This window comes from Artibeus jamaicensis, unplaced genomic scaffold, assembly GCF_021234435.1.
Source record: "Artibeus jamaicensis isolate MK-2021 breed Jamaican fruit bat unplaced genomic scaffold, CSHL_Jam_final contig_354, whole genome shotgun sequence".
Lineage (NCBI taxonomy): Eukaryota > Metazoa > Chordata > Mammalia > Chiroptera > Phyllostomidae > Artibeus > Artibeus jamaicensis.
Window position 1 is genome coordinate 380,535 of NW_026521803.1, and position 25,898 is coordinate 406,432.

Consider the following 25,898-nt stretch of genomic DNA (forward strand, 5'->3'; position numbering starts at 1 on the left):
AAGATACAAGACACATTGTACATAGGTGACACCTCAGTCCCCTTCATAGTAGGCACCTTGGGACCTTACACAGTTCTCCCAGTGTCTCTTCCACTGTTCAAAAACACTCTGCAAAATCTTTTGTTAGAATCATCATCAGCTTCCCCATCATATTTTTATGAATCTCATCGACTGCCTGAAATCTCTTCCCTTTCAAATGTGATTTTAATTTTGGGAAAAGCCAGAAGTTGCAGGGCATCAAAAGCTGAGTTGTAGTGGGGTTGAGTCATGAGGATGATTTGATGTTTTGCCAAACTCTGCACAAGACATGATGCTTGAGCGGGGGCATTGATGCAGATTCATTCATGTAGTCATTTTTAATGCAATGACCACACAGTACACATGCTCACTCAACGGCATCTACTGCCCCCACTGACTAGTACAGTGAAGTCATTGTTGTTCGTTCACACATGTGCATTCCAGTCCACTCTCTTTCTGCTTGGCTGCCAGGTTACATCCATTTTGTGGAAGCCATTCTCATTATGTTAACAATAGCTGACTTTTTCTGGATAGACCTTGTATATCTTGTCCAAGGGGGTAATATCAGAACTATACTTTGAGTTCTTAAAGTACTTATGGCAACAAAATTATTCAAGAATTCTTTTTTTAAAATATATTTTATTGATTATGTTATTACAGTTGTCCTATTTTACTGCCTTTACTCCCCTCTGCCCTGCATCCCCCTCCCACCTGCATTCTCCCCCTTAGTTCATGTCCATGGGTTGTACATATAAGTTCTTTGGCTTCTCTATTTTCTATACTATTCTTAACTTCCCTCTGTCTATTTTGTACCAACTATTTATGCTTTTTAATTCTTGTCAAACACAATTGTAACTTACCAGCTTTTATAAACAAGGTTAGTCAAAAGCAAATTAGAGTCATAAATTTCTAATTTTTCCCACAGTGTAGATATTATCACTTTGTGGCTTTTGCTAAAACAGTGGAGACAAAGAGGAGCAATATTATTAAGAATCAAAGAAACCAAAGGAAGCACTATTTTTCAGCTTTATGTGTATTAATTTGCAGAAGTTGTTTTTGAAAATTTATAGCAAAATTTATGTTTGACTCACGTGTATGTAGAAGGGGAAGTACTATGGAGGAGGTGTGAATTTTATTACAACTCACTCTTAGGAACAGATTATTCTTTTATATATTTTTAACAGCACATGCTTTTTTTGTTAAATGGGAAAGATTTCAGCTCTAAGTGCCCAAATGATATTATTGAATCAAATCCAATGACTTTTTAAATGGAAAACAGACTAAGAATTTCTTCTTTTCCAGAAACATAGGAGAAGTTTTAAATTGATCAATCAACAAAGTCAAACAGAAATATTCCCTCTGAGCCTTCAATGGAGTAAAAAGTTAGAGATGGAATCCAGACAATTGGGAGGTCTTCATACTTCTAGATTTGCCCTTAATAAATGCTTAGTTCTTCATGTTTTTGAAAGTCAACCAAAATTAAATTGTATTTTTATCATACTACAAGGGGTGTTAAAAACGCATACTATACTTGACCCATTTCCTCAATGTTTTTCACTTTTCCTGAATAATCTAGATAATCATAATAAGCTCCGGTATCTATTTACTGTTGTGACAGATAAAGGGAAGACAAAGCAAAAAATACACACACACAGTCTGAATTTCAAATCTGAAAGAAGCTCTAAGAGAGTTCACTTTAAAGTCAGTTCAATTTATAGAGAACTGAGGCCCAGAGAGGCTAAGTCATCTGTGTAAACTGGTTTACTCTTTATTCATTCATTTATTCATTTGTAGAATATATTATTATTGAATATCTTCCCTATGCTGGATGCAAAGATAAACTTCAGCAGCCTTCAAAGCCTGGGACAGGGCTGGTCAAGAAAAGCAGCAGCACAAGGTAGCAGCTGAGTCTAGAACACAGTGCTTTACCATTTTCCAGTGGGAACACATTCAGCTATAGCCCAGATTTTCTCCAGTCTGCTTCTGGATAGTGATCACTTGTATTGCTGGTTGGATCTAAGAATGCCAAGCTCTGGCCTAACTCCCTGACTCTGAAAGTATACCAAAGGGACCAGGAATTCTAAATTTTTAACAAGTACCAGATGAATATAATAAGGGGGCACTAGCAGAATGTCACCTGCTGGCCAAGTTCAGTGATTGTCTACCTTTTATTGCCCTCTTTCAGTTGGTAAGCTCCTGATCCAATTGGCTTAAAAATTTCATGCCTGACTTTTTAGGTAGGAACCCATATCAGCATTTCTCAGTTAAGAGTCAGCAACAGAATTACCTACTGAGCTTTAAAAACAAACTAAAGAAGTCCTGGCCTCACTCAGACCACTTAATCAGAATACCTCAAATTCAGGCCCAGGATTTCTTTGCTTAAAGTTCTACAGAGGATTCTGATGAGCAGCAGCTTTGAGGACACTGCCAGCAGGGTCCTTTCAGGAATCTCAGCAAAGACCTTCCCACACAGTGAGGTATGGAAGGCTCGGGGGTACCACTGTGGCCCATAACACGTGCTGTTGCCATTATCAATCATATGCAGTCTTTCCAGTCACATGCCTGCCCATCATCTCAGATTCAGGTAGAGGGGGAAATTCCACAAAGTTGTTATAAAGTCAACTGCTCTGGGAGAGTGAGATTCACAAATTTTCCATCAAGACAAAGAACAAAGGAACTGCTGAATCAATAATCGTAATGCTAGATTGTGCGTTCTCCACACCATTTTAGTCATATCACACTTCTGTCCCTCCTGCCATCTCACCCACATGCCTTTGTATTCATTTATGCAACTGTTAGTGTGGTTGTTCTCACAGGATTGCATTAGGTTTACCTGAGCCTCATCTTTTCTGTCCATGGACTTGGGACCCCATAGAGGGCAGGGAGCTTGTTCCCAAGCTAAGTCCCCAACATCTGCATAGTCTTTGGATGCACAGATGCTCAGTAAGTGCTGTGCAATTGACATGGCCAGCTCTCAGTCCAGAGTTTTTCCCAACACCCCACAGGGCCTCTTATCCCTCACATGCATACAGTGATGGGCATTACATTCTGGAAATAGAAGAAAATAGACATCCCAAAGTAGCATCTCCTGGTACACTGATTTCTAGGGAACTCAAATTACTCAAGACCAAATAATATGAGTGATTATGTAATGTTCCACTGGCAGCTCTAACTCATACCATCAAAGCCAACAGTCTTCTAGTTTCCATAATGTATGTGTCTCTCTAGGGTATCAGGAAATACTTTGATACTTTTCAAATGGACTCCAGGTCATATTTTATTTTTATTTTCTGACCTAAATAAGGAATGAAATAAGGAATAAGTCTAGAAGAAGTAGAAAATAAGCTTTCTCCTTGCAAGAAGATTCCTATGACATTACTCATAAAATGCATAGCAAGCTTCATGCTAATAGCTTTTAGTTATGCTTGCCTAATGATGCCCAAGCTCTTACAGATTTGTTATGAGCCCTCTTTGCTTCCTATTTATTACTCAGCTATCATTTTTGTTGGTAATTAGTAATCCTTTGAATTCAATGTATAACTTGACAAGTAAAACAACCATAAAAAGTTCTTTTCTCAGCAAGGTCAAGATTATTCCCATTATCATTTATCATATCTTTGCTCTTTCTCTGTATTTTATTTTGCTTTCTTAAACTATATGATGGGGTTGTATTTTGGTGTTCTTGGATGAGTTATATCTGGTATTGGTACTTAGCTGCACACATAATAGAGGCTGGGTATTTTGTGTTTTTCAAGTATACCTTTCATAGTACTGAAAGTCATTTTTTGGTGGAGTAAGAAAACAGAGCACACGTGACTACTTAAGTAGATATTGATGCAATAATTGACTATTTAGTATCTTCATATTGGCTAAATCTAGCTCAAATTTTTGCTTTTTTTATTTGTTTTTGACTTTTAAGGCCATTTTCTGAACACATTTCCTATTTTTCAGTATTTGTAACAGAACCTCAGTGACTTCACTTGGGCTCCCCCAGGCCATGTTAATACCTTCATGTGTCTTTCAGCAACCAAGCCCACAGTTCTTCAATCTCCATTGGTTTTGAATGCATAGCTATCAAATGCATACTCAGTATGTGCTCTGAGGCATATGAATTTTAAAATGCAATAATCCATTAGCAAAAGAAAAGGTTTAGTTTAATGTATCCCTACAAATAAAGACAGCATTCCCTCTTTCTCTCTTTTCAGCTCAAACATGGCATCATTGTGAAGTACAGGTGCAGAGTCCTGAAGTCACTCTGTCTTTGGTTACTACAGAAAGGCAGTTTATTAACTAAAGCCTGAGAATAGAGTACATTTCTTCCATTATCCATTTATTAAGTCAACAAACCAAGTAATGACTATGATTTTTTCCTAATATGCAGCAGTTTCACACATTTAGCAGTATTATTCCTGGAACAGATGTGTCTTTTCAAAGTCATCTTTCTTTCCTATGAACATAGAATTTCTTCTTAATTGTATGCTTGTTAGCTGCAACTGCTTCAAAAGGTATTTCTGAACACACCACTGAGATTGCTCCATACTGAGAGCCAAGTGACATGAAAACCACAATATTATCAAGAATGTGAGCAGCCAGCTCCCACAACAAGCGCCCAATTAGCTCATATTCTTTGGCTAAATATACTCAGCAGCCAATGCAGTCATCCCAGGGCTTTGATTTCATAAGCCTCAGAAATACCTGGGAGTCATTTGAATGTGGCAGTATTAGAACCACAAAAAGATAAGCAGGAAGCACTTCTCATTCAGTCAGCAAACTGTAGAGTTTGACAGCAAAACACTGAAGGCTCTATCAAACTCCCTCCACGTTACTGTTTTGAATAACTAAGCACATTAACCAGTATTTTACTCAGCAGTTCCATTTATCAATAAAAAGCACTCACAAAGAATCAATATCTAAAGCACATTGGGCAACTACTATTACTTTTATGGTTTCCTCAATGCTAAGTGTTAACAAAGAACACCTTGCTACTATACTTTTGAAAGTCACAGATGGAAGCCTGCAACTAAACTGATACCACCTTTTTCATATAAAAAGTATAATGAGTTCTTGGTTCACCTTCAAAATATGGTTAGGTTCTTTCCCTGGAATAGAGTTACTCTGGGATCAAGTGACTGAAAAAGCATGGAGAGGAAATACAATGATTGCTCAGCAGGAATAACTCAGTACTGTTGTCCCGGCCTGCCTCTCTACCCATAGCAAGGTCATGGACATTCAGCATGAGCCCAAGTGGTTGTTCAGCAGCAATGACAGGCATGATCCTGGCACTCACAGTGTTTGTCTGACAGCTGCATGTGCTTCAGCCAGAGCTCAGCAAGTGATCTGCCTGGTTCTGCTCCACAGAGAAAGGCTTGCCCTGCAATTTCTCACTGAGTCATGAGGTCAAGTAAAAATTCCACCAATGTCTTTAAATAGTCTTGACTCCAGCAAGCCAACATGGGTGAGGATAGTGGAGTGTGCCTGTGTGTGCCTGGCAGGGAGAGCAGGTCTCAGTGGCTGCTGGAGGGGGAATTTAAGAGAGACTTCAGCTGCTGCCCAGTGACACTGGTAAGATCTCTTGCAATGGTCTGACCACTAGAGAGCCCAGGCACAAATGTGCTGATGAACCTGTGGTATCTGATGTTAACAGTAGGAATTAGCTTTCGTCTTTTATGAGTGGAAAATTTGACTGTGAAGTCCGTTTGGGAGATCACCTGTCCTATTAATAAATTATATGGATCCCCTTTAAGTGGGTCTTAGAAGGTGGCAGCTTCATACAAAAACTGGCCATGCTCAGAACCCACTGCCCCAGCACTTTGCTGCTCTTCCCCGCACAGGGTAAGGGAGGAAGGGGAGGAACTAGGGGTGATGGCTGCAGTGAATAGGGTTTGGCTGACTTCTCTCCGTCCTTCTCTTTGGTTATTGTTCCTTGTCTGTTGAGACACTGGGGCTCCATCGAGTCGACACCACCCAGCCCATCACTTACATTTCTCTCGAGAGGGATCAGGACTTGCTGCAGACTGTGGGAACCCTTGTGGGCTTCTGTCCCTTCACCACATTGTGAGCTTCTTGGTGGAAGAAGGGCTTTACTCCCCCCGGGTTCCCAACCCAGTGTAATGCAGAGAAGGTACTAACAAATATAAGTTTAACTGAATTAAGCCAAGGGTATTTAGAAGTTAGACAAGTCTTGGCAGCAAACCCCAATTCTGTCTCGATATTGCATTGTTAGCTATATTCTGTATACAAAAGTGCCAAGACACCCGAACAATTGGCTCTCCATTGATCTGTAGGTACTGCATGCTCTTCACTGCTACCTTCTCATTCTAATTCTTTAATTCTCAATGAATAACAGTGTCTTAGGAACGCTTGACAGCAGTAACATCCAATGACCTTTGTGGCAGAAACTCTGAAATTGGCACATTTAACTAACAGTTGTGTACTTTTATAATTAAAAGACAAAATAGATTTAATATTTTACAATGTTTTGTCCAAAAACCTTTTAAATGTCACTAAAATCATTTTTTAAATGTCCATATGTGAAAGCCAAGTGGCAAATATTAGTCTTCTCTGAATGTTAGGAAAGTAATTAGTTTTGTGTAATTAGTATTAAGGCTTGTCTACACCTTACCTCCTCTTTCCTGACTTTCAGTCATTGTTTTCTCAATCGTTATCTCATCCCTGGGAGGGCAGACCCAGCAAGGGGGGAGAAGTGAAGTGAGGAAGGATGGCAAGCAGGGGCTGGTGTCTTTAGAAAAGCTCAGGGACGGGGCTGTGGATGCAAGAGGACTGGGAAGAAGGCCGCAGCTGCACATTAAAATTGGTTTGTGCTTATTATCTGAAAGCCATCATGCCATGCCACTCACTCACCACCACATGTACACATGAGCAGCCTGCTTGTTACTCTCCAGTCATTTTAGGGACAAATTTCCTGTGATTGTGCCCCAGAACTTGAGGGGAAAGCTCCGGCTGATTTGGTCATCACCAGGAGAGCAGGGCTCCAGCTTGCTCTTTGGTCTCAAGTAATGCTTGCTCAAGGCTGACGCAGGAGCATGTCTTGCTGTCGTTACCTGGCTACAGGTTGCCAATTCAGAGGTTGGAACCAGATGTTGCCAACGCCTCATACCACACTTGGCACGTGCTTAGTAAATATTTAACTTTTGGATTCCATTGAATCAGACCTGCTGACAGCAATTATTTCTCTTTAGAGAAAACCAGAGTCCTGTTTCAATTTATGTTTAAAGTGAGTTAAACATGATATTCCAGGGGTTATTAGGAACATACAGAGTTAAAAACAAACACCTCTCTAGAATGGCATACAACTACAACTTAGCAAATATTAACATGAGCCTTGACTGACACGAACAGTAAAAGGAGAAAGCTTAGATTAAAGAAGTACCCAGTTGACGGAGTCTCAGTGAGTTGGCTAGTGTCCCTGCCTCCAGTGGCCTTGTCAGTTGTGTTTTTTGTCCTTCAGGTAGCTGACAAGCATCTCCAGGCCCCCCTCTACCAGCTCTGGCAGAGGCTTGGATAAAGGGTTATAGGAAATATGGAGCCCTTTGTCCATGGGGTTCCAAGCAATCTTTGCCAGTCTACACAGCAGGTAGAGTTCATCTGGGAGGGTCTGGATATCATTGTTGTCCAGGTTCAGCAGCTCCAAGCTGGTGAGGAGGCAGAGCGACCGTGGGAAGGAGTGGATGTTGTTGTTCTCGGCAATGAAAATCTGCAGGCTGCTCAGACACTGGATGCTCTCAGCGATGTTTTCTAGGCGATTGGAGCCCACATGCAAGAAATCCAGCTCTTTGAGTGCAAACACACAGATGGGGATATGAGCAAAGCAGTTGTTACTGAGGTTCAGCTTTTTCAGCCTGGAGAGATCTGCAAAACTGGCAGGCAGCTGGGAGAGACGATTGTGAGACAAACTCAGGACTTCCAGGTTCCTGCAGGCGCTCAGCTCGGCCGGCACCTCGGCCAGGCAGTTCATGTTGATGAACAGCACCTTCAGGCCCGTGAGGAGGCTGATTTCTTGGGGCAGGCTCTTCAGGCAGTTCCCACACAAGTTCAGGACCACCAGCCTGGTCAGCCTTCCCACCTCGGGGGGCAGAACCCTGAGCTGGTTGTGAGATAGATTGAGTTTCTGGACCTCAGACAAGCCCCACAGAAAGTCGGGGATGTCTGTCATTCCCTTGGTGACCAGGCTGAAGCTGATGTGGCACATGCCCCGCTTCAGCAGGGACCGGGGGTCCTTTCCTGAGAGCAGGGCATCGTCCCAAGGGGAGAATTTCTGCCTTTTCCGCAGGAGTGCCATGCCCCTGGGGCCCTTGTCCTTGGAACAGGCACTTGACTGCCTGGCCCCCATTACTATCCTTTCCACCCTCACTGCCCTGATGCCCAAAGGTTGGGATGTGTCCCACCCCAGCTGCTAAAAACCTGGCTGTTCCAGGCAGGGAGTGCAGATGGAGGTGAGAACAAGACGGTGGCCAGGCAGTCCAGGGCGCGGAAGAAGGGCAGAGAGGGTCTGGGTCAGATGGCCAAGACACGCCGCTGTGGCTGTGGACAGGCAGTGAATTTAGGTGGTTTCTCTCTGAGCAGCCGGGCTGTAATGATATACTTGTCCCCGCGGCTGCGGAACTGAACCGCCTGAATCCCTCTGTTTGCTACAAGGCAGCTGTCACTGTCATTCTACCCGGGTTTATCAGGATAGTGTGTGCAAACAGGTCACCAGGAGGCTTTATCTTACTGTTCCCTCTCAGCTTTTCCTGGGTACCACAGCTGAGCAGCGTGATTAACAAGCCCACCTCCAAAAAGAAGCAAACTGCATGAATAAACAGGCCATGCGAGTGTCCATCTACGTGGTTGTCGGGACTCATCGGGACTCCAGAGTGAAGCTGGACTAAGTCCTGCTGGTTGACAGAGTTTTTGTTTCCAAAGCTAATGATTGTCAGATGATTTTGTACACACTCATTTCAAACTTTTTATGTAGTTGTGGAAAATTAACAGAAGTAGCCTGCACACCTGGAATCCTTTAGGCAAAAGGTTTGTACATGGTGCTTGTCAGAGGTGACTCAGTGAGGAAAGAATGAAGGGGGTCTGGACACCCACTGCCATTTCAACCACAGAAGCTCTGGGGCCCTCTGTTTCACAGGGGGATTTTGAGTTTAGTAGGTGCACTTTATATGTTTGAACAGCCTCTTCAGTGGCTTCCTTAGAAAGGTACACACAGGGTGCTCACTGTTCTAAAAAAATTAATAGAGAGAGAGACCTCCCTGAGCATACACCTCTCTCTCCTTTCCTCTCCCTCTCCTTCCCTATCTGCCCTACCTTTCTGAATAAAAAAAGTTAACTCATATGTTACATAAATAAAGATAATGGTTGGTGTTATGTGCTGAACTGTGTCTCCTCTGAAATATCAAATGTTGAAGTCCTAATCCCCAGCCCCTCAGAATGTGACTACTTGGAGATTGGGCCCTGTGAACACAGGTCTCAGCAGAAGCCAATCCTGCTGACACCTTTATCTTGGCCTTGTACCTTCCAGACTTATGAGAAAACAGATTTCTATTCTTTAAGCCACCTAGTCTGTGGTACTTTTGTGCAGCAGCCCTGATACAGCTGGGAGGAGACAGACCCATGGCATTGGTAAAACCTATAAAAACAGGCAGTGATTCACGGACATGTCCCCTAAAGCAAGGAATACGAAGAAAAGAATAAACAAATGGGAGCTCATCAAATTGAGAAGCTTCTGCATGGCTAACAAAAACAGCATTAAAATGAAAAGAGAACCAACTATTTGGAAAAACATATTGCCAATGATACCTTAGACAAGAATTTGATCTCCACAATATATAAAGAACTCACATGACTCTACTCCAGGAAGACAAGCAACCCAATTAAAAATGGGCAAAAGACTTGAACAGACACTTCTCCAAGGAGGACATGCAGAGGATCCAGGGACATATGAAAAGATGCTCAGCATCGCTAGCCATAAGAGAGATGCAAATTAAAATCACAATGAGATACCACTTCACACTGGTCAGAATGGCCATCATAAACAAAGCAACAAACAAGTGTTGGAGAGGATGTGGAGAAATGGGAACCCTGGTGTCCTGTTGGTGGAAATGCAGGCTGGTGCAGCCACTGTGGAAAACAGTATGGAATTTTCTCAGAAAACTAAAATCTGCCTTTGGACCCAGCAATTCTGCTGCTGGGATTATACCCTAAGAGCCCTGAAACACCAATCTAAAGAACCTACTCACCCCAATGTTCATAGCAGCACAATTTAGAATAGCCAAGTGCTGGAAGCAACCTAAGTGCCCATCAGCAAATGAGTGGATCAGAAAACTATGGCACATTTATACAATGGAATTCTACAGAGCAGAGAGAAAGAAGGAGCGTATACCCTTGCAACAGCATGGGTGGAACTGGAAAGTATTATGCTGAGTGAAATAAGCCAGGTGGTGAGGGACAAATACCATATGATCTCACTTTTAACTTGAACATATCAACAAAAGAAAAAAGCGATAAAAATATAACCAGAGTCATTGAAATTAAGAACAATCTAACAATAGCCAGAGGGGAGGGGGTGGGGAGAGAGGGGAGAAGGGTTTTCAGGAACTACTATAAAGGACACATGTACAAAACCAAAGGGGAGGGTGGAAGTAAGGGAGGGAGGTGGGTTTGGCTGGGGTGAGGGGACGGGGGGTGGAGAAAATGCAGACAACTATAATTGAACAACAATAAAGTAATTGAAAAAATAGGCAATGCTTAAGGAGAGAAGCACTGTCAGAGTCGATGACCCAGGTTCTGAGAAAAGGGCATGCAGTTTAGCAAGGGCCAGGTAGGCTGGGAAGCCTGTGGGTGGCTTCTGCTGGCAGCAACCTGTGTGCGCAGCCCTCAGCACAGTAGTTGTGTGTCCTGGAGAACAAATTGGTCCTATGACTACGGTCTGAGCTCCAATCACTGACTCAGAAGCTCTAGCTGCAGTGTATGGGCAGGAGCAGCAGGAGGAGGTGTAAAGCAGCCCAGAGGCCTTTTCTCACTCCATCTGGCATTCAAAAGAGACCTGGCTTCTTTTGACTGAGTAAGCCCCTGGGAATCTTGGACAAAGGTGCAGACTTTGGAGTTTGTCTTTTAATTGAATACTTGAGTGTTCTATTAATCAGGAAGGGAAAAAAGTAATGTGGCTAAATTTGTACCAGAAATTTAGGGAGCAAAAAATGCCTTATATTTGCATATGGCAGCAGGGTTCTGCTGTTTTATAAAAAGTCAATGATGCTTCTTCTTTCCTTATTTCTTTCATGAGCATGAGAAATTATGCTAGAGTTCCTGAAATGTGGGGGAAAGCAGGAACTAGGATGGTGTGAACAAGAATCAACGGCTTTCTTCTTTGTGGCAATTCTCTTTTCCTCTTAACACATTTTCCCCAATAACAATTTTTTGAGCATTTATCAACAGCCAACCTTTACTGAATGTTTACCATGGGAAAGGCATTGCACTAGGCACTTTAAATGAAGGACAGAAGTTTTAAAATTATCTTTATTTCACACATGAGGAAGATAGCAAGAGCTCAAGTAACTTACACAAGACCAAGTCACTTGCCCAAGTTTAAGTACCCAGTCAATAGCAGAAACAGAATTCGAACCCAGTTAGTCGGGCTGCACAGCCCACTAAGACTGTAAGAGGACTCTGGGCTTAGCCCAGAGAGTGGAATAACTATAGCTAGACTATGTATTTTTCTTTTCAAGTTTCTAAGGGCTAGGTCTGGAGAGAACATAGATAAAGAAGTGACTACAAAACTACATGCATAGAAATAACTACATAATTAGGCACTAGCCCTGTTTTCTCTTCCCCATCACAACTAGGAAGAGCAAAAGTTATATCATTCCGGAAGACTTTGATGTAATGGATTTAATCCCCTCCAAAAATAGTTCAGTGCTTCTCCAGCAAGATTCTCATATATCAAATGCATGAGTTGTATGAATAGCTGGCTTTATTTCTTTTAATTTTTTGAAGTGCAGATACTGCCCACTTAGGTAACCATGGTGATGCAGTCAGAGCATGGGTCGGTTATGGACTCTCAGTCCCTGTCCTCATCTATGAAACAGGCCCCCCCCGCCGGGGGAATGATTTCTCAAAGTCCCTGCTCAGTAGGAGAGATGGATTCTCACTACACATGAGACCACTGTAGGGACGTCTAAGTCATGTTTAACCTCTTTTCTGGTGAAAGCATTCAAAATTCAAGGCAGCTTTTATTTTGCTTACAATGATGTATTGGTCCCTGGGGAACAAACAGTAACAGGGCTCCCTCCCTCCCTCCCTCCTTCCTTCCTGCCCTTCTGTCCTTCCTTCCTTATTTCCTTCCTCCATCCCTTTTTAAATAATTTTTTTAAGAAAAAAACAGTAACAGGGAATGCTGTTGGCTTTAGGATTCACTATGGAGACCACACATCCGACTTTTGCTAAAAGAGACTTTTCAAGACTCTCTGAATTGATTTCAGTTTGGAGTAAGTCTCAGAATGAGGCATTGTTGGACAAAGTTAAAAAATCTAATGCAAGGTAAGTTCTGTGGCTGTCTTTAAAACCCAAGGAAGTTACATAATAATTGAATGTATTTAGTACACTCAATGTACTCATATTTGCTACGCTTTTATATATTCCAATTGAACATATGTTTATTGAACACATAAATGAACAATTGACATTTATTATTTTTAATCTCAAATAAAATAAAACTGAAATGATGAGAGTATAAAATAATAGATTATGAAAACATCCAAAGCTACTCCTGAATTCCCACTAATGCAAATATGTATTGAAAACAATTGTTTTTATCCTCAGGATGACTTTTCAGTTTAACAGACATGTTATGTCTGTTAATTTTGGATAAAAGAAACATTCATGTTTAAACAATTTATTAAAATAACCATTTTACTGATTTGTAATTTTAAATAGAAATTACAAAAAAGTATGAAGCCAGATAATCCAGTTTACATTTTGCACGTGCAAATCTGGATCTTTATTCTCTGCGTATCATCTTTAGTGTATTTTCTTTTACCTCCCTAAACAAAAAACAAAAACAAAAGAAACAATTTATTTCACTTGTCACAACCCAGGTTTCCTCTAAAGCAGAGTTTGAGAGAAAAGTTATGGGGTGAACATTTTACTGAGGAGAACATCCAGACAAGCAAAGTGAGGGGGCCTGGGAAGACAGGCAGGGAGGGAGAGCAGCAGGAGCCATGCATTCTGAGCTGGCCTCAACTTTGCATCAAGCACAGCCTTTTGCCAGGTTTCACAGGCATCTGCAGAGAGGCTATATGAAAACACCATGTCTCAGGACAGCCCATGGTTAAGCATCTGTAAAATGCATGTAATGATGAAATCCACAGTATATAACGAAATCCTCTAATTCATTATTTCTGATGGTATATGACCCACAGTGCAGTGAGAGTACGTGGTAAGGCCTCATTAGATCATAGTTTTTATATAAGTGGTAGATATTACACATGAATACCCCATACACATACATATGCCTCTGGATTCATTCACTGAACATTCTCCATGTGTTTGATTTTGTCCTTGTTCATAAACTTTACACTCTCTTCAAGGCCAATCAATGCTGTGTCTGTGAAGCATCTCTTATTTATTTTTCACTCACCTTAAATTTACAGAGTATTTACTCAGTGTCAAGAGCTGTTTTAGACACTACTATATGGTCTATCTGATTTTCATAAGATTTGTGAGATCAACATTGTTAACTTCATGTTTAATGTGAAGCTGACCTTCAGTGGGATTAACTGATCCTCCAATTACAAAACTAGTTAGTATTAGCATTATTATCAACACTTAGTGTTCTGTTCTAAATTCTGTTTTCCTTCTACCATGTGAATACCCAGCCTTCCTCTGCACAATTTTTTTTTCTTAGCAAAGCACCTTATTGTTACTCTGATTAAAACATGCCCTAGGGTTCCAGCTCATAGCAAACTCATTGAATGGTAGCAACACCCTGGCAGTCAATGTCATAATCCCTGGGTTTATTACTGAAAGATTGTGTGACCTTGAGCACGTTACTTAACTTGTCTGTATTTCTGTTTCTTCATATATAAAGTGAAGATAATCATAGTATCTTATAAGGTTGCTATGAGGCTTAAATGACTTAATACACATAAAATATATAGCACATGTCTCTATAATGAATAGAACAGCTTCCGTACATAGCCTCTGAGTGGATATCTGATAGCACACTGGGAAGACAGCCAATTCCACTCCAAGAGCTCAAGTGCAAGGATCTTCATCAGCACAGGGTGTGCCTGGCTCTTTTCTGTCCTAAAAACTGCTGCTTAGCCAATCAGTGGGCGACCAGCTCTTTCTAGGGGAAGACTGATTTTCTAGAGTAAGAAGTTCAAGGGCAAGTTGTTAGGCAGATCTGAATTGAACTTCTTTTTTCTATAAGTCAAGCTCTTTTTCCAAAACCCTTTATCCTCAGGTTTGTTCCCTGTATAACTCTGTTCTTTCAGCTCACATTTCTTGTGGGCTCAATTAGATTTCATGCTCTTTGTCTTCCCTAGAGCCCTTGAACTATTCTGGGGACACAGTAGGTACTTAATAAATTCTTACCAAAATGAACAAACATTCGGGCCCCAAAGGAAATTTGATGTGAGAAAAGAACAATGCAAAAGCCACTTGGGCCCTGGCCTGGTAGCTCAGTTGATTAAAGTGTGTCATCCCAACAAGCCAAGGTTGAGGGTTTGATCTCCAATCAGGGCACATACAGAAGCAACCAATGAATGCATATATAGGTAGAACAACAAATCAATATTTTCTCTATCTCTCCCTCTTTCTCTAAAAATCAATAAATAAAACTTTTTTAAAAGAAGGCACTTGGCTGTTCTTTTTGTTTTAAATTGCTTTTCTATTAGTGTATTTTGACATTTGTCTGCTTAATGCATCACTTCAGAGGAGTTTACCCATGTGTTGCATGGGCTGATCATAGAATCTCGATTCAATCTCCACTGTGGCCAGTCCTTGAACAGAGCTTTGTCAGACAAGCCAAGTCTATTTTATCTTTCGGAGACAGCCTTGGACATCTGCTCCAGGATGGTCCTGGTGTGCATGTCCTGTTGGCTGCATGGCATTAGGCAGGTGAGTCTTGGCCCCGCTGCATCCTCACCTGTGAGTGGGGTAAATATGCTTCCTCCTCATAGGCCTATTGTGAGGATCAAATGGAGTGACTGAAGAAGAGCAAGTCATATAGCACCTCACGCAAAGGGCCCCCTTGGTGACATTCTAGGGCCCATTGTAATCCAGTCTCAGAATTGTAGTCAGAATACTCACAAAGTCTGCTCCTACTTGCTTGCTGCTTAAGCTGTCCTTGCAGGCCAATGGTCACACACTTGCCCACATTTTAGTCTCCTGTCCCACCATTTCATCCCTAACACACACACACACACACACACACACATACTATACCTCCTAGCAACACTGAGGTAGCCACTGATCGCCCTGCACACTTCTCGTATTTTTAGGACACTTTCCCTTTGTTTATGCTGCTCCCTTGTTTCTCATGCTGGCATCACTCATGCTTCACACAAGCCACAGTGTCACCTCTTCATGGAGGTGATCACACTGCCCTACCTCAGGGCTGCCTGGCCATCCTTCCTCACTTCCTAGAGCATCTGGACTTTCCTCTGTCTCACAGAGAACTCACTCCACCCACCAAACCCAAATAGCTGCTATTCTCAACTGAGGTGGTTTTGCCCCTCAGGGGACATTTGGCAATGTTTGGGGGTGTTTTGTCTTTGGCAGTGAGGGTGGTAGTGATGCTGCTGACATCTAGTGGGCAGAGAAGCCAGGGATGCTGTTAACATCCTACAGTTCATTCTATAGCCTCACAACAAAGAGTGATGCACCCAAAATATCAATAGTGCCAAGGTTAAGACCCCTTCCATAGGACATGGACAGATTTTAAGCTCATCTCCTCTGGTGGATTTATACATTTGTTAGGACCCTGATTGAGCTGAATCATATTCCTCAGTGTGTGTTCCCCTAGAGCAGGGGTATCAAACTCATTTTAACCAGGGGCCACATCAGCCTTGTGGTTGCCTTCAAAGGGCTGAATGTCATTTCAACTCCTTAATAGTTAAGGAGTAGTTACATTTATACAGCCCTAAAATTAAATTTGGCTCTTTGAAGGCAACCACAAGGCTGATGTGGCCCCGGTGAAAATAAGTCTGACACCCCTGCCCTAGAGCCTAAAATATTGGCCAATGCAGACAGAGTACCTAGTCACTGAACCCTGGCTTCTCCCTCACTGAAGCCCCGTGTTTATGAATCTATCCATCCTATTTTGCCTCTATATTCCTCTGTAACCCATGTCATCAGAAACATAAATAAAACGTGCCTTGTTCATCTACTAGTACCAAACTTCTATTTATGCAGAATACACTGCTCACATTATTCACCCAAGAAAAGAGAACCCACAGCAAGGCCATTTGGGATCTGAACAAGAGCAGCTCCTCCTTCAGATGGTACATCTCCAGATTTCTGTTTCACAGAATCAAACACAGGGGCAGCTCCAAGAATACACTGAACCTACCTTTGCTGGCCATTGAATTTCATTAAATCATCACAGATTAAAACTGAACTTTTCCATAGGCTGGCTCCAGGAAGGAAGAGAGCCATTGTGCTCTTCCACACCTTTTCCTCCCGGGAAATCCCTCCGCTGGGCTAACCTAGTTCTCAGGCTTCAGTCTTTCCTGCCTCTTCCTGTTTGTCCTCATGTTGCTGAGTAACCAGTGAAGGCTTTTACAGGCCTGCTCCTTTGGGCCCGATCATCACAGCACACTTCGTCCCCAGTGGCAGTGGAGCAAAGAGGAAATTAAAAGATTCTTTGATTAAAAGTCGAGAGAGTAATCAAAAACCAAATCAGCCTTCTGCACATTAAGTTTGTATTGGGAAGTAAGGCAGTGAATTTAAGAGCAGTGAGATTCTACATAACATTCTCAGACTAACGCAGAAGAGTTTCAATGAAAAGTAAATGTCCTTCTAAGAAGTTTCAAATTATTGTGACATTTTAGAATAATAAACTTTAAAATGCCTTAATAAATAATAGAATGAAGGGTCTAAGTTCAGTCAAGTGAACCGTACAATGCTTATTTGAGATACGTGTCCCTTCGATAGAAAGTATAAAATATGCATAGTGTACTTACCTTAGGTGTTCAATAAATAACTTGGAATTTCATTTGGAAACTTCTCCAAGGACCTATCACAGTTCTAATTTCAGATTTGGCATAAACTGTTAGCAAAAGAAACTACCTTGCTGTGAAGGAGACAAGGTAGAGTAGACAGTGGCTGAAGCCCTGGGTTCTGTGGGATCAATTCCACTTTTAGTCTTAAATCCTTGGTTATGAGTCAGGCTTTGCAGTCAGAGAGCTAAAGATGAATTCCCAGTTCTGTCACTTTCTTGCTGTGTGATCTGGGGCCAACGACTTTGCCTCTCTAAACCCCAGTTTCCTTCTCTGAGATATGGAGAAAATAGTAATTTGTGATTGCTATGAGGATTAAAGGAGATGAAGCAGGTAACTTGAATCTAGGCACATAGTAAATTGTTAAGTAGTAGCAATGACAAATATTATTACTGTTACTGTTCTACTAATTTTGTGACTTTAGGCAAGTTTTCAGCCTTGCTGAATTTGTTCTTGGGATTAGAAATAGAACTGGAGTGGGGGGTGGGGGCAGAGCAGAAAGAAAGGTGCCAGTGAAGAACCTCAGGAGGCTGCTGTCAATGAGGATGGGGCAGCGGAGTGTGGGATCCAACCCCCAAAAGCATCTGCCTCTCCTCCAGGCATCACCATTTCAGAGATTAAGAACAAATAGTGGCGACATGTAATGTTCACTTGGCGGAAACAGCAGAAGTGGAAGAAAAAGCAGGCAGCTAAGAAAGAACTGAAAAGGCAAGAAAGGCTCCTGGTGACAAGGCCCCACCAAAGCCTACACCCAAGACCATTAACAACCAGTGAGTGTAGGATGAAACCACAGAGGACAGTGATGATGAAAAGGTTGCTTATGATGAAGCTACAGATGAATCTGCTTCTTTATTCACAGACAAACTTCTCCTGAGATTCTCATTACATCAGAGAGACCTCATGGGAGGACTCTGTAATGGCTCTCCACTGTTACACCAAACTCATGTATTTATTACAGAAGCTAAAAAAAGTATTCCATGGTACATCTCAAGAGATTTCACAGATCTGAACATTATTAATGAAGATTGTAAAATACCAAATGGACTAATTCTGAGTCACTTGTCAAATGGACCAACTGCTCATTTTAAAATAAACAGTATTTGTCTGCATAAGTAAAAATCAAGAGGCAAGGACCCCACAGAATGCATACCTGAAATAATTCTGAATAATTTTATGATACAGCTGGATTATTCTGTTGGACAGAGTTTGCATCTCTCTTTTTCCATAATCCTCAGTGCATGGGAAGAGAGGTTGCTACATTCCACAATCTTTGGGATTATATCTTCTTCAGATTTCACAGGTACATATTCAGAAGTGGAAAAAATGAGAATTCAGGAACTTGGACCATGTTTAACCTTAAAATTAAGATCTTTTCAGAAAGGGACTTTTGGTTCTAAGCATGGAGAATATGAATAGATCCATAGGCTCCAGGAAATGGGTACAAGAAGAAGAAAGTTTCATTTATAAAGTACTAAAGGAATAGTGTTGGATTTTGCTGAGCAGGACTATCTTGAATTTGTGATAGAAGACTTCAAAATGGCATTTACTGATTCCATATCCCTTCTTTTGTGTCTGGAAAATTACTAAGTGCCTTGAATTACCACTCACAGTTTCTGTAGGAAATACAAATAAAAGTCATTTTTGTGAGAACTAAAAAAAAAGAAAAGAAAGAAGACATGAATGTGTATGACAATGGCCCAGAGTTGGAGCTCCACTAAGTGGCAGTCATCATCATCACCGTAGACCTCATCATCTTGGTGGTCCCTTGACTCTAAGTAATTATACTTTAGTTGAAAGGCAGCAAGTTAAGATTCCTCTATACTTAAACACATATGCAAATCATCTCAACCATATAAAAATTACATATGCACATGGGCGAGAGCTGAAAAAAGACAGAGAATGATAGAAACTGATTATGGGGTATGTCAGGTGTGTGGATGAGGCTTTTTTTCCTTCTTCTTTGATTTCTACCAATGTTATAACTGTGTGTAATAATATTTTTTAAATTTTGTTATACAAAAGTATAATGGATGCCACCTTCACAATTAATAAGGATTTTTAATCATGAAGAAAAATTCAAGTCAGCACTGTTGCCAATTATAAAAATTTTCACAAAGTGAAGAAGCAATAAAATTGAGCTGGAATAAGCAGCAGTATGAGGAGTATGGAATAGGAAATAAAAAGGTCTAGCTCAACTGAAAACTTCACTTCAGCTGCCACAAAGTAACTGGGAGGAAGCCCAGGTGGGTTCACACCACATTGTTTGTTCCTTACATTCATTCAACAAGCATTTGTGAAGCATTTGCTACGTACCAGGCCAGGTGCAATGTCCTAGGTATGCAAAGAAGGGAAAGTCGCTGAGGAAACATCAAAATGATTGCCAACTCCATGTCCTTACTGAATCCCTACTTGAAATCTATCAAAGGATTTCAGTATGAGGTTACAAATGCTGTAACGGAAATACGTCTGAGTTGCAATAGGAAGAGACAGAAGGAGGAGGAAGCTCTGCAAGGCGTGGGGACAGTCAGATGCAGAAGCAGGAGCTTGGTTTGGTCATGTGGGAGCTGGGGCTGAGTGTGGCAAGGGAAGAACTAGCAGGAGCAGGATGTGCCCTGTGCCCAGCAGCCCCGCAAGAGTTTTTAAAAGACTGGAGGAAGGGATGCAAATGGGTGAGAGAAGCTCCCGCAAATGGAGCAGAGGAAGGAGAGAAATTGAATATCACAGAAAAGAGATGAAAATTACATGTTTGGAATGTCACTTTTCTCAGGATAGATCATCTTTAGAGAGTTATTTGACTTGAGTTAATGACTTCTCTGCCTGTAATAGTGATTCAGCTCAGCATAAGTTTGAAGAGGATTTCACTGTTCTGGTGTCATACATTTAGAAAAACCCATGGCTTTGGCTACAGGTCCCCAAGGGTTAATGACCCTGCCTTTAGGCCTTCTCATAATTTAATTATTTAATATTGTAATAGATTTTAAATATCTCTTAATTTAAAAGAACTGGAAGAAGTCTTGATTGAGTACTGAAAAGGCTTACATTTTTGCAGTCATATGTGTGTTCAGCTAAGTAAGCTTTATTTCCACATTAATACCTGTCTTGGAGTCACATATTCTTATCTCTTGTGCCTGTCCCCTTGCCAGCTTCATTAAGGCATGAAAGGCTCTTTCTCAAGGGTACCAGACTTGGTCTTACATCAGGATTGCATTCCCCAGCTTGGAGCTCACATCATCCCAAATCCCTGTGCACTGCCTGCAGCCCCAGCTCAGTGCCTAATGATAGGGCTTGCCTGGAGGACTGAGAAGTAAGGGGATATCAACCTCCCACTTTGGAGGCTACAAAGTGTAGAGTGGGTCCCCCAACCCCGTTTCTGGTTGTCCTATGAGATACCAAGTCCAACAGATAGCTCAGGACCAACCAAGGGGTGGGGAAGGAGAAATTTTAAAACTCGATTGAGTTTAAACCCCAAATTACTGCCACATCTCTTACTTTAATTGCATTTATATGGATGGCTTTGTGTAAGTTTTCAGTTTCCAGGAAGCTATAAGAGCTTGAGAAAGCTCTTCAGTTTGGTTCTAAGAAAACAAGAAATTTATTTTTTGCACAGCTCAGTTTGGCTGAAAATCATGCATACTCTATCTACAGAGCTTTTAAAAATTCAAAAACCAAATTAATGAAAACGTTATGGGAGAGAAAGCAAAACATGTTTTTTTGAAAGGAAAAGAAAAACAACCTTTTCCATGGTCCATGGCTTCTGTAAAGATTTGTATATTTGGATTTAATTTGGTCTGCAATTCAGTAAATTGGAGCAGTTTGTGTTGGCTTTTGGTTCAGTTCACATCCCTGTAAATATATTTGCCCTTTGAGAAGCAAATATGCTCCAAAAGAGTAAGTCTAGAATGGTACCTTATGCCACTTGAAATCTTCTCTATTCGTTTGTGAGCACATGAGATATCCAGGTGCAGAACCAAATTTTCTCTCAGATGCTTCTGGTTCCATGTAGTCTTAGAAGAGCCCCATCTCTGTATTAATTCTGAGGTGTTCTGAGGAACTCCCAGACAGAGGTAGGTTTACTGTGAAGATGGTACAGCTTAAATTCGGGCCCCTCACGTGCCACAGATGTTCCCAAAGCACCAGATGAGACCTTACTGATGTGTTCATGTTGTGGCATTTAAAAAATAAAATGTGTAAAAGTGAGGCATTTTAGCTATAGTACACTGTCTTCCCCTTCATTACACTGCCTCTTGGTTCAGATGGCATCAAAATATCTAAACATTTTGGAAATTCAGATGAAGGAAATTTGTATAAGCAACACATCTTGTTTGGGCTTGGTGGAATATATTTATATGCTTCTTATTACTTCCATAGGTAATTACATTATTATTAGCCATCCTGAGGTCAAAATAGCTTCTAGGATAATTCTTATCACTCACTGTACATCTCAAATAATGTTGTGACATGAAGTTGCAAAACCAGAGGTCATGTTGCAGTACCAAAGTGTCCTGTGGTTCTTGGCACCAGAAGCTAATTTGTGGAAAGTTCTTTCAGCTGTCAGACATTGTGGTACATTGTTTGCAAAGTTGGCTGTAATAGGTCTTCCCACTCTGCATGTTCACTTATAAGATATGCCTTTCCTGCATGTTGCATTAAGAGGTGGAGACTATCCTGACACCTTGAATCTGGGCCACACTGGGACTTAGTTTAACCAAAAGAATGTAATAGAAGTACTGAATTCAGTTTTCTGCAGTTCAGTAAGCTGTCAAGATCTGCATTCAGCTTCCACTCTCTCCCTGTTTCCACCATGTGAAGAAGTCCAGTCTAGCTCCCTTGAGGGTGAGAATCCATAAGAAAAGAGATCTCTAGCTGATAGCCAGCACCAGCCACCAGGGATGTGAGCGAGGCCATCTAAGCCCATCCAACCCCAACTGAGCCATCAGATAGCTGCCGCTTTATGAACACTGCAGGTCAGACCAGCAGAACCATCCAGCTGAGCCCAGTCCAACTTGATGATCCAAAGAAGCACGAGGAAATAAAATAGTCATGCTTAAAGCCATTAAGTTTGGGAGTGGTTTGTTATGCAGCATGAATAACTAATACACACAGGAAGTTATGCAGAGTGGATCTGGTTCTCAACCATGACTACTGAAAATAGTTCTCTTCTGTCAGAAATGTACTCATAATATATTTTATAAAATTATACATAAGCTATACAGTTTCCTTTATGCCTTTCCTTTTTTTCTCATGGGAATAATTAATTATAAAACATGAATAAGCCTTTGGAAATACAATTCGAAAACATGTTTTGGAAAGTTTCAGTTTAAAAAGTAAGAAATTAGAGATTCATGATATGAATGTATAGGAAGAGTATCTTCTTTTGTCACCTTTAACTTTACTAACTAAAAAATAAAGGAGGAAATTCTCACAAAAAATAAATAAATGAATAACAGAGCAAACCCCAGTTGAGCACCATTCTACAATGAAGATGGCCTGTACTCTTCAGAAAGGTCAAGATCATGAAAGGTAAAAAAAGAAAGACTAAGGAATTATTCCATATAGCAAGAGCCTAAAGAGAAATGATAACTACATAAAATGTGTGATTCTTAATTGAATCTTGAACCAGGAAAACTTAAATTTTTTCTATTTTACTATGAGGACATTAGTTGAATTCTTTCTTTCTTCCTACTGCAAATTCTTACCTTTTGCGACGGCATGGATAGAACTGGAGATTACCATGCTAAGTGCAATAAGCCAGGCAGTGAAAGAAAAAAACATATAGTCTCACTTATAAGAGGAATCTAACCAACAAAATAAACTAATGAGCAAAACAGAACCAGAGACACAGGACCATGGAACAGACTGACAGCTGCCAGAGGGGAGGGGGAGGCGGGGACTGACTGAAAGAAGGTGAGGGGACCAGTCAAGGAACATGTATGAAGGACCCGTGGACAAGGATAATAGTGAGGGGACTGATTACAGAAGTGGGGGTGGGCTGGGTGGAGGGGGGCAAAGGGGGAAAAGTGAGACAACTATAATAGCATGAACAGTGAAATATTATTGAGAAATAAATTAAAAAGGACATTAATGGAACAATTCTGAAATTTGAATTAGGTTTGTGAATTAGATATTTGTATTACTTCCATGTTTATTTGATGCTTTGAAAATCATACTATGGGTATACAACAGAATGTCATTTTTAAATAGAAATGCACACTGAAGTATTTATGAGCAAAGGGGCATTATGTCTACAACTTACTCTCAAATGGTTAAAAATATATGGATATAAATATATTTATTGAATATTATACATACAAAACAGAATAATAAAGTAAATGAGGTAAATGTTCTCAATTTAAAAAGAGAACACTTGTAATAAGGATGTTTCTAAGAACTTTTATTACAGGCTGCATTGAATATACCAGTGTTATGTCAGTGGGTGGATTTGGCACCCATTCTGTAATGTATGTAGAGAAGTGTTTAAGAACATGTATAATAAAGATATTTTTTAAAAAACTAAAAAAGGGAAAAGAAAGATATAAAAGCCTTTCTATAAAAGCCTAGAGAAAATATTTGAAAAGTAACTCAATAAAGCCCAGAAAAAAAGGAGAAAAATAAAAAAGGAAAGGGTGAAGGGAGAGGAAGGGAGAGGGGAAGGGAGGAGAGGAATTAGAAGAAAAGAGGAGAGAAGAGAAGGGAGGGGGAGGAAGAGACAGAGAGGAGGAGGGGAAAATAGCTGTTTCAGGAACTTCAAAATGTTGGCCACACTTTTCTTTTGTAATTATGAAGGATTAATGTACTAAGTAGGGAAACTGTATTGTTAAGTAGAAAAGCTTACAGGTGAACTCTCAGGAGAGCTGAGGAGGTGTCAGCAGCAGACCCACCTACAGCCCATCCACCCCCCAGCAGTCACACCCCACCCATCTCTTTGGAACAACCCTACTAACAGCAGCGAAGGGATGCACGTTACCTTGTTTGAGGGATTTTGTTTCCCAGGACAAAATTTTGCATCATTTCATCACTCATGGCAAGGACACACTGCCACATGACCTTGTATAAAGAAACCTGGAAGCAGATGTCTCTTATTAAAAGTGACCCTGGGTGATGAGGCTCAGTGGATTGAATGCGGGCCTGTGAACCAAAGCATTGTGGTTCAATTCCCAATCAGGGCACATGCCTGGGCTGCAGGCCAGTTCCCAGCAGGGGACACACAAGAAGCAACCATACATTGATATTTCTCTCCCTCTCTCCTTCCCTTCCCCTCTAAAGATAAATAAATAAATAAATAAATAAATAAATAAATAAATAAATAAATATCTTATTTAAAAAGTGAATGGCCATCACTATGTGAGCTTATTTCTTATATTCTCATGTGTCACCTCCCTTGGCCATGTTCATCCTCACAGTAGTTGTGTTGACTTTTAGTAAAAATGGTGTAGGAAAGGTAGAAATGGTAGAGCTAAGGATGATAAATGGGAGAGTATATTTCACATATAACTTTACAGCCTGGGAATTATATATATATTTGTGCAGTAGTATGGGAGTCACATTTCTGTTTCTTTGAATGTTTTTTTCAAAACCCTGATTCTTTTGAAATGTGTAAAAATGTCCATGTTTTCTACTCTCACCTTTGAGAATTACTTTCTCATAAATTGCTTTCTAGTTCAAAAAATTACTTCGTTTTAAAAACAGTAGGAGAGAAGCAGCTTTGCCTTTATGGGACCAGAGCCACAGATCTCTCTCTGAAAATTGAAGAAATGTTATAAGGACTGGACATACCTCAACACAGAGTCTGGCTCAAAGGATGAGCTCAATAAATGAAGGCAGCTATCATTTTTATTGCCTTACTTCTTCCTTCCCATATAAAAATACAGAGGTGGCTCATCTAAAAGAAATCGGGACAAGCAAAATGGGAATTAAAAAGTACATTGGGAAAGCTAGGCAGTCATCATCAGAGGAATTAAGCCTGTTTGGTCTTCTCTTATTTCTTGCTTTCCAATCTGTTTGTGTGTATTTATTACACTAAATACCTAGTGTTCCTATTGCTCTGTCTCTTCTTTAATCCAGCACCACTGCTCTGTATAACATACTCTGGCATCTTCTATGAAGAGACACCAAGATACAGACACTGCCCTTGAGCAGCAGCCAGGAAGAACAGTAGATGATGGGGGAGGGCCTTGACTGGAGAGCTGAACAGACTTTTTGCAGTGTAATGATTGTTATTAACTAATTGCGAGGCTTAGCATAATCCCAAGAATGGCATTTCACAGATTTAACAGATGCAGCAGTTCTACCCACTAGCTAGATTAGCCCCAGTGATGCCATAAAACTCTTATGTGTATTGAAAGTCTATGAGACAATAAGCCCGAGGCATTTTTCCAAAAAGTAGAATAGACAGTGAAAGTGGATGGAATATAAAATATATGGAAAGCAAAAGAGAGATAAGTGAAAAGAAAATAAAGGTAGTGCATGTAGTAAATGTAAAGAAATAGGGTTTGATGACCACCGAGGGTAAACCCTGGGAGGGATTTGGGAAGATGATCATCTTTGAAAGTCCTTATAGGAACATGACAGCAGTCTTAATTAAGTTGACATAGCATCATCTTTTCCTAGAACAGTATTCACAAAAGATTTGGTTTTCAGCAACTTCAACAAGTA

The 25,898-nt window shown here is 40.8% G+C and overlaps 1 protein-coding gene, 1 long non-coding RNA gene and 1 pseudogene across 2 annotated transcripts in view; 2 read left to right on the plus strand and 1 right to left on the minus strand.

Moving 5' to 3' along the window:
* The window catches only part of LRRC30 (leucine rich repeat containing 30), a 32,026-nt gene extending 23,524 nt beyond the window's left edge, over positions 1–8,502 (minus strand). Inside the window, exon 1 of the mRNA XM_037147474.2 lies at positions 7,409–8,502. Coding sequence (XP_037003369.2) covers positions 7,463–8,368 — 906 coding nt within the window. The 5' untranslated portion in view covers positions 8,369–8,502 and the 3' untranslated portion in view covers positions 7,409–7,462. The remainder of the gene's footprint in view (positions 1–7,408) is intronic.
* Positions 5,334–25,898, plus strand: part of LOC119050945 (uncharacterized) — a 37,950-nt gene continuing 17,385 nt past the window's right edge. Inside the window, exon 1 of the long non-coding RNA XR_005082840.2 lies at positions 5,334–5,580. This is a non-coding gene — a long non-coding RNA (uncharacterized LOC119050945). The remainder of the gene's footprint in view (positions 5,581–25,898) is intronic.
* On the plus strand, positions 17,890–18,713 carry LOC119050943 (ribosome production factor 1-like; annotated as a pseudogene).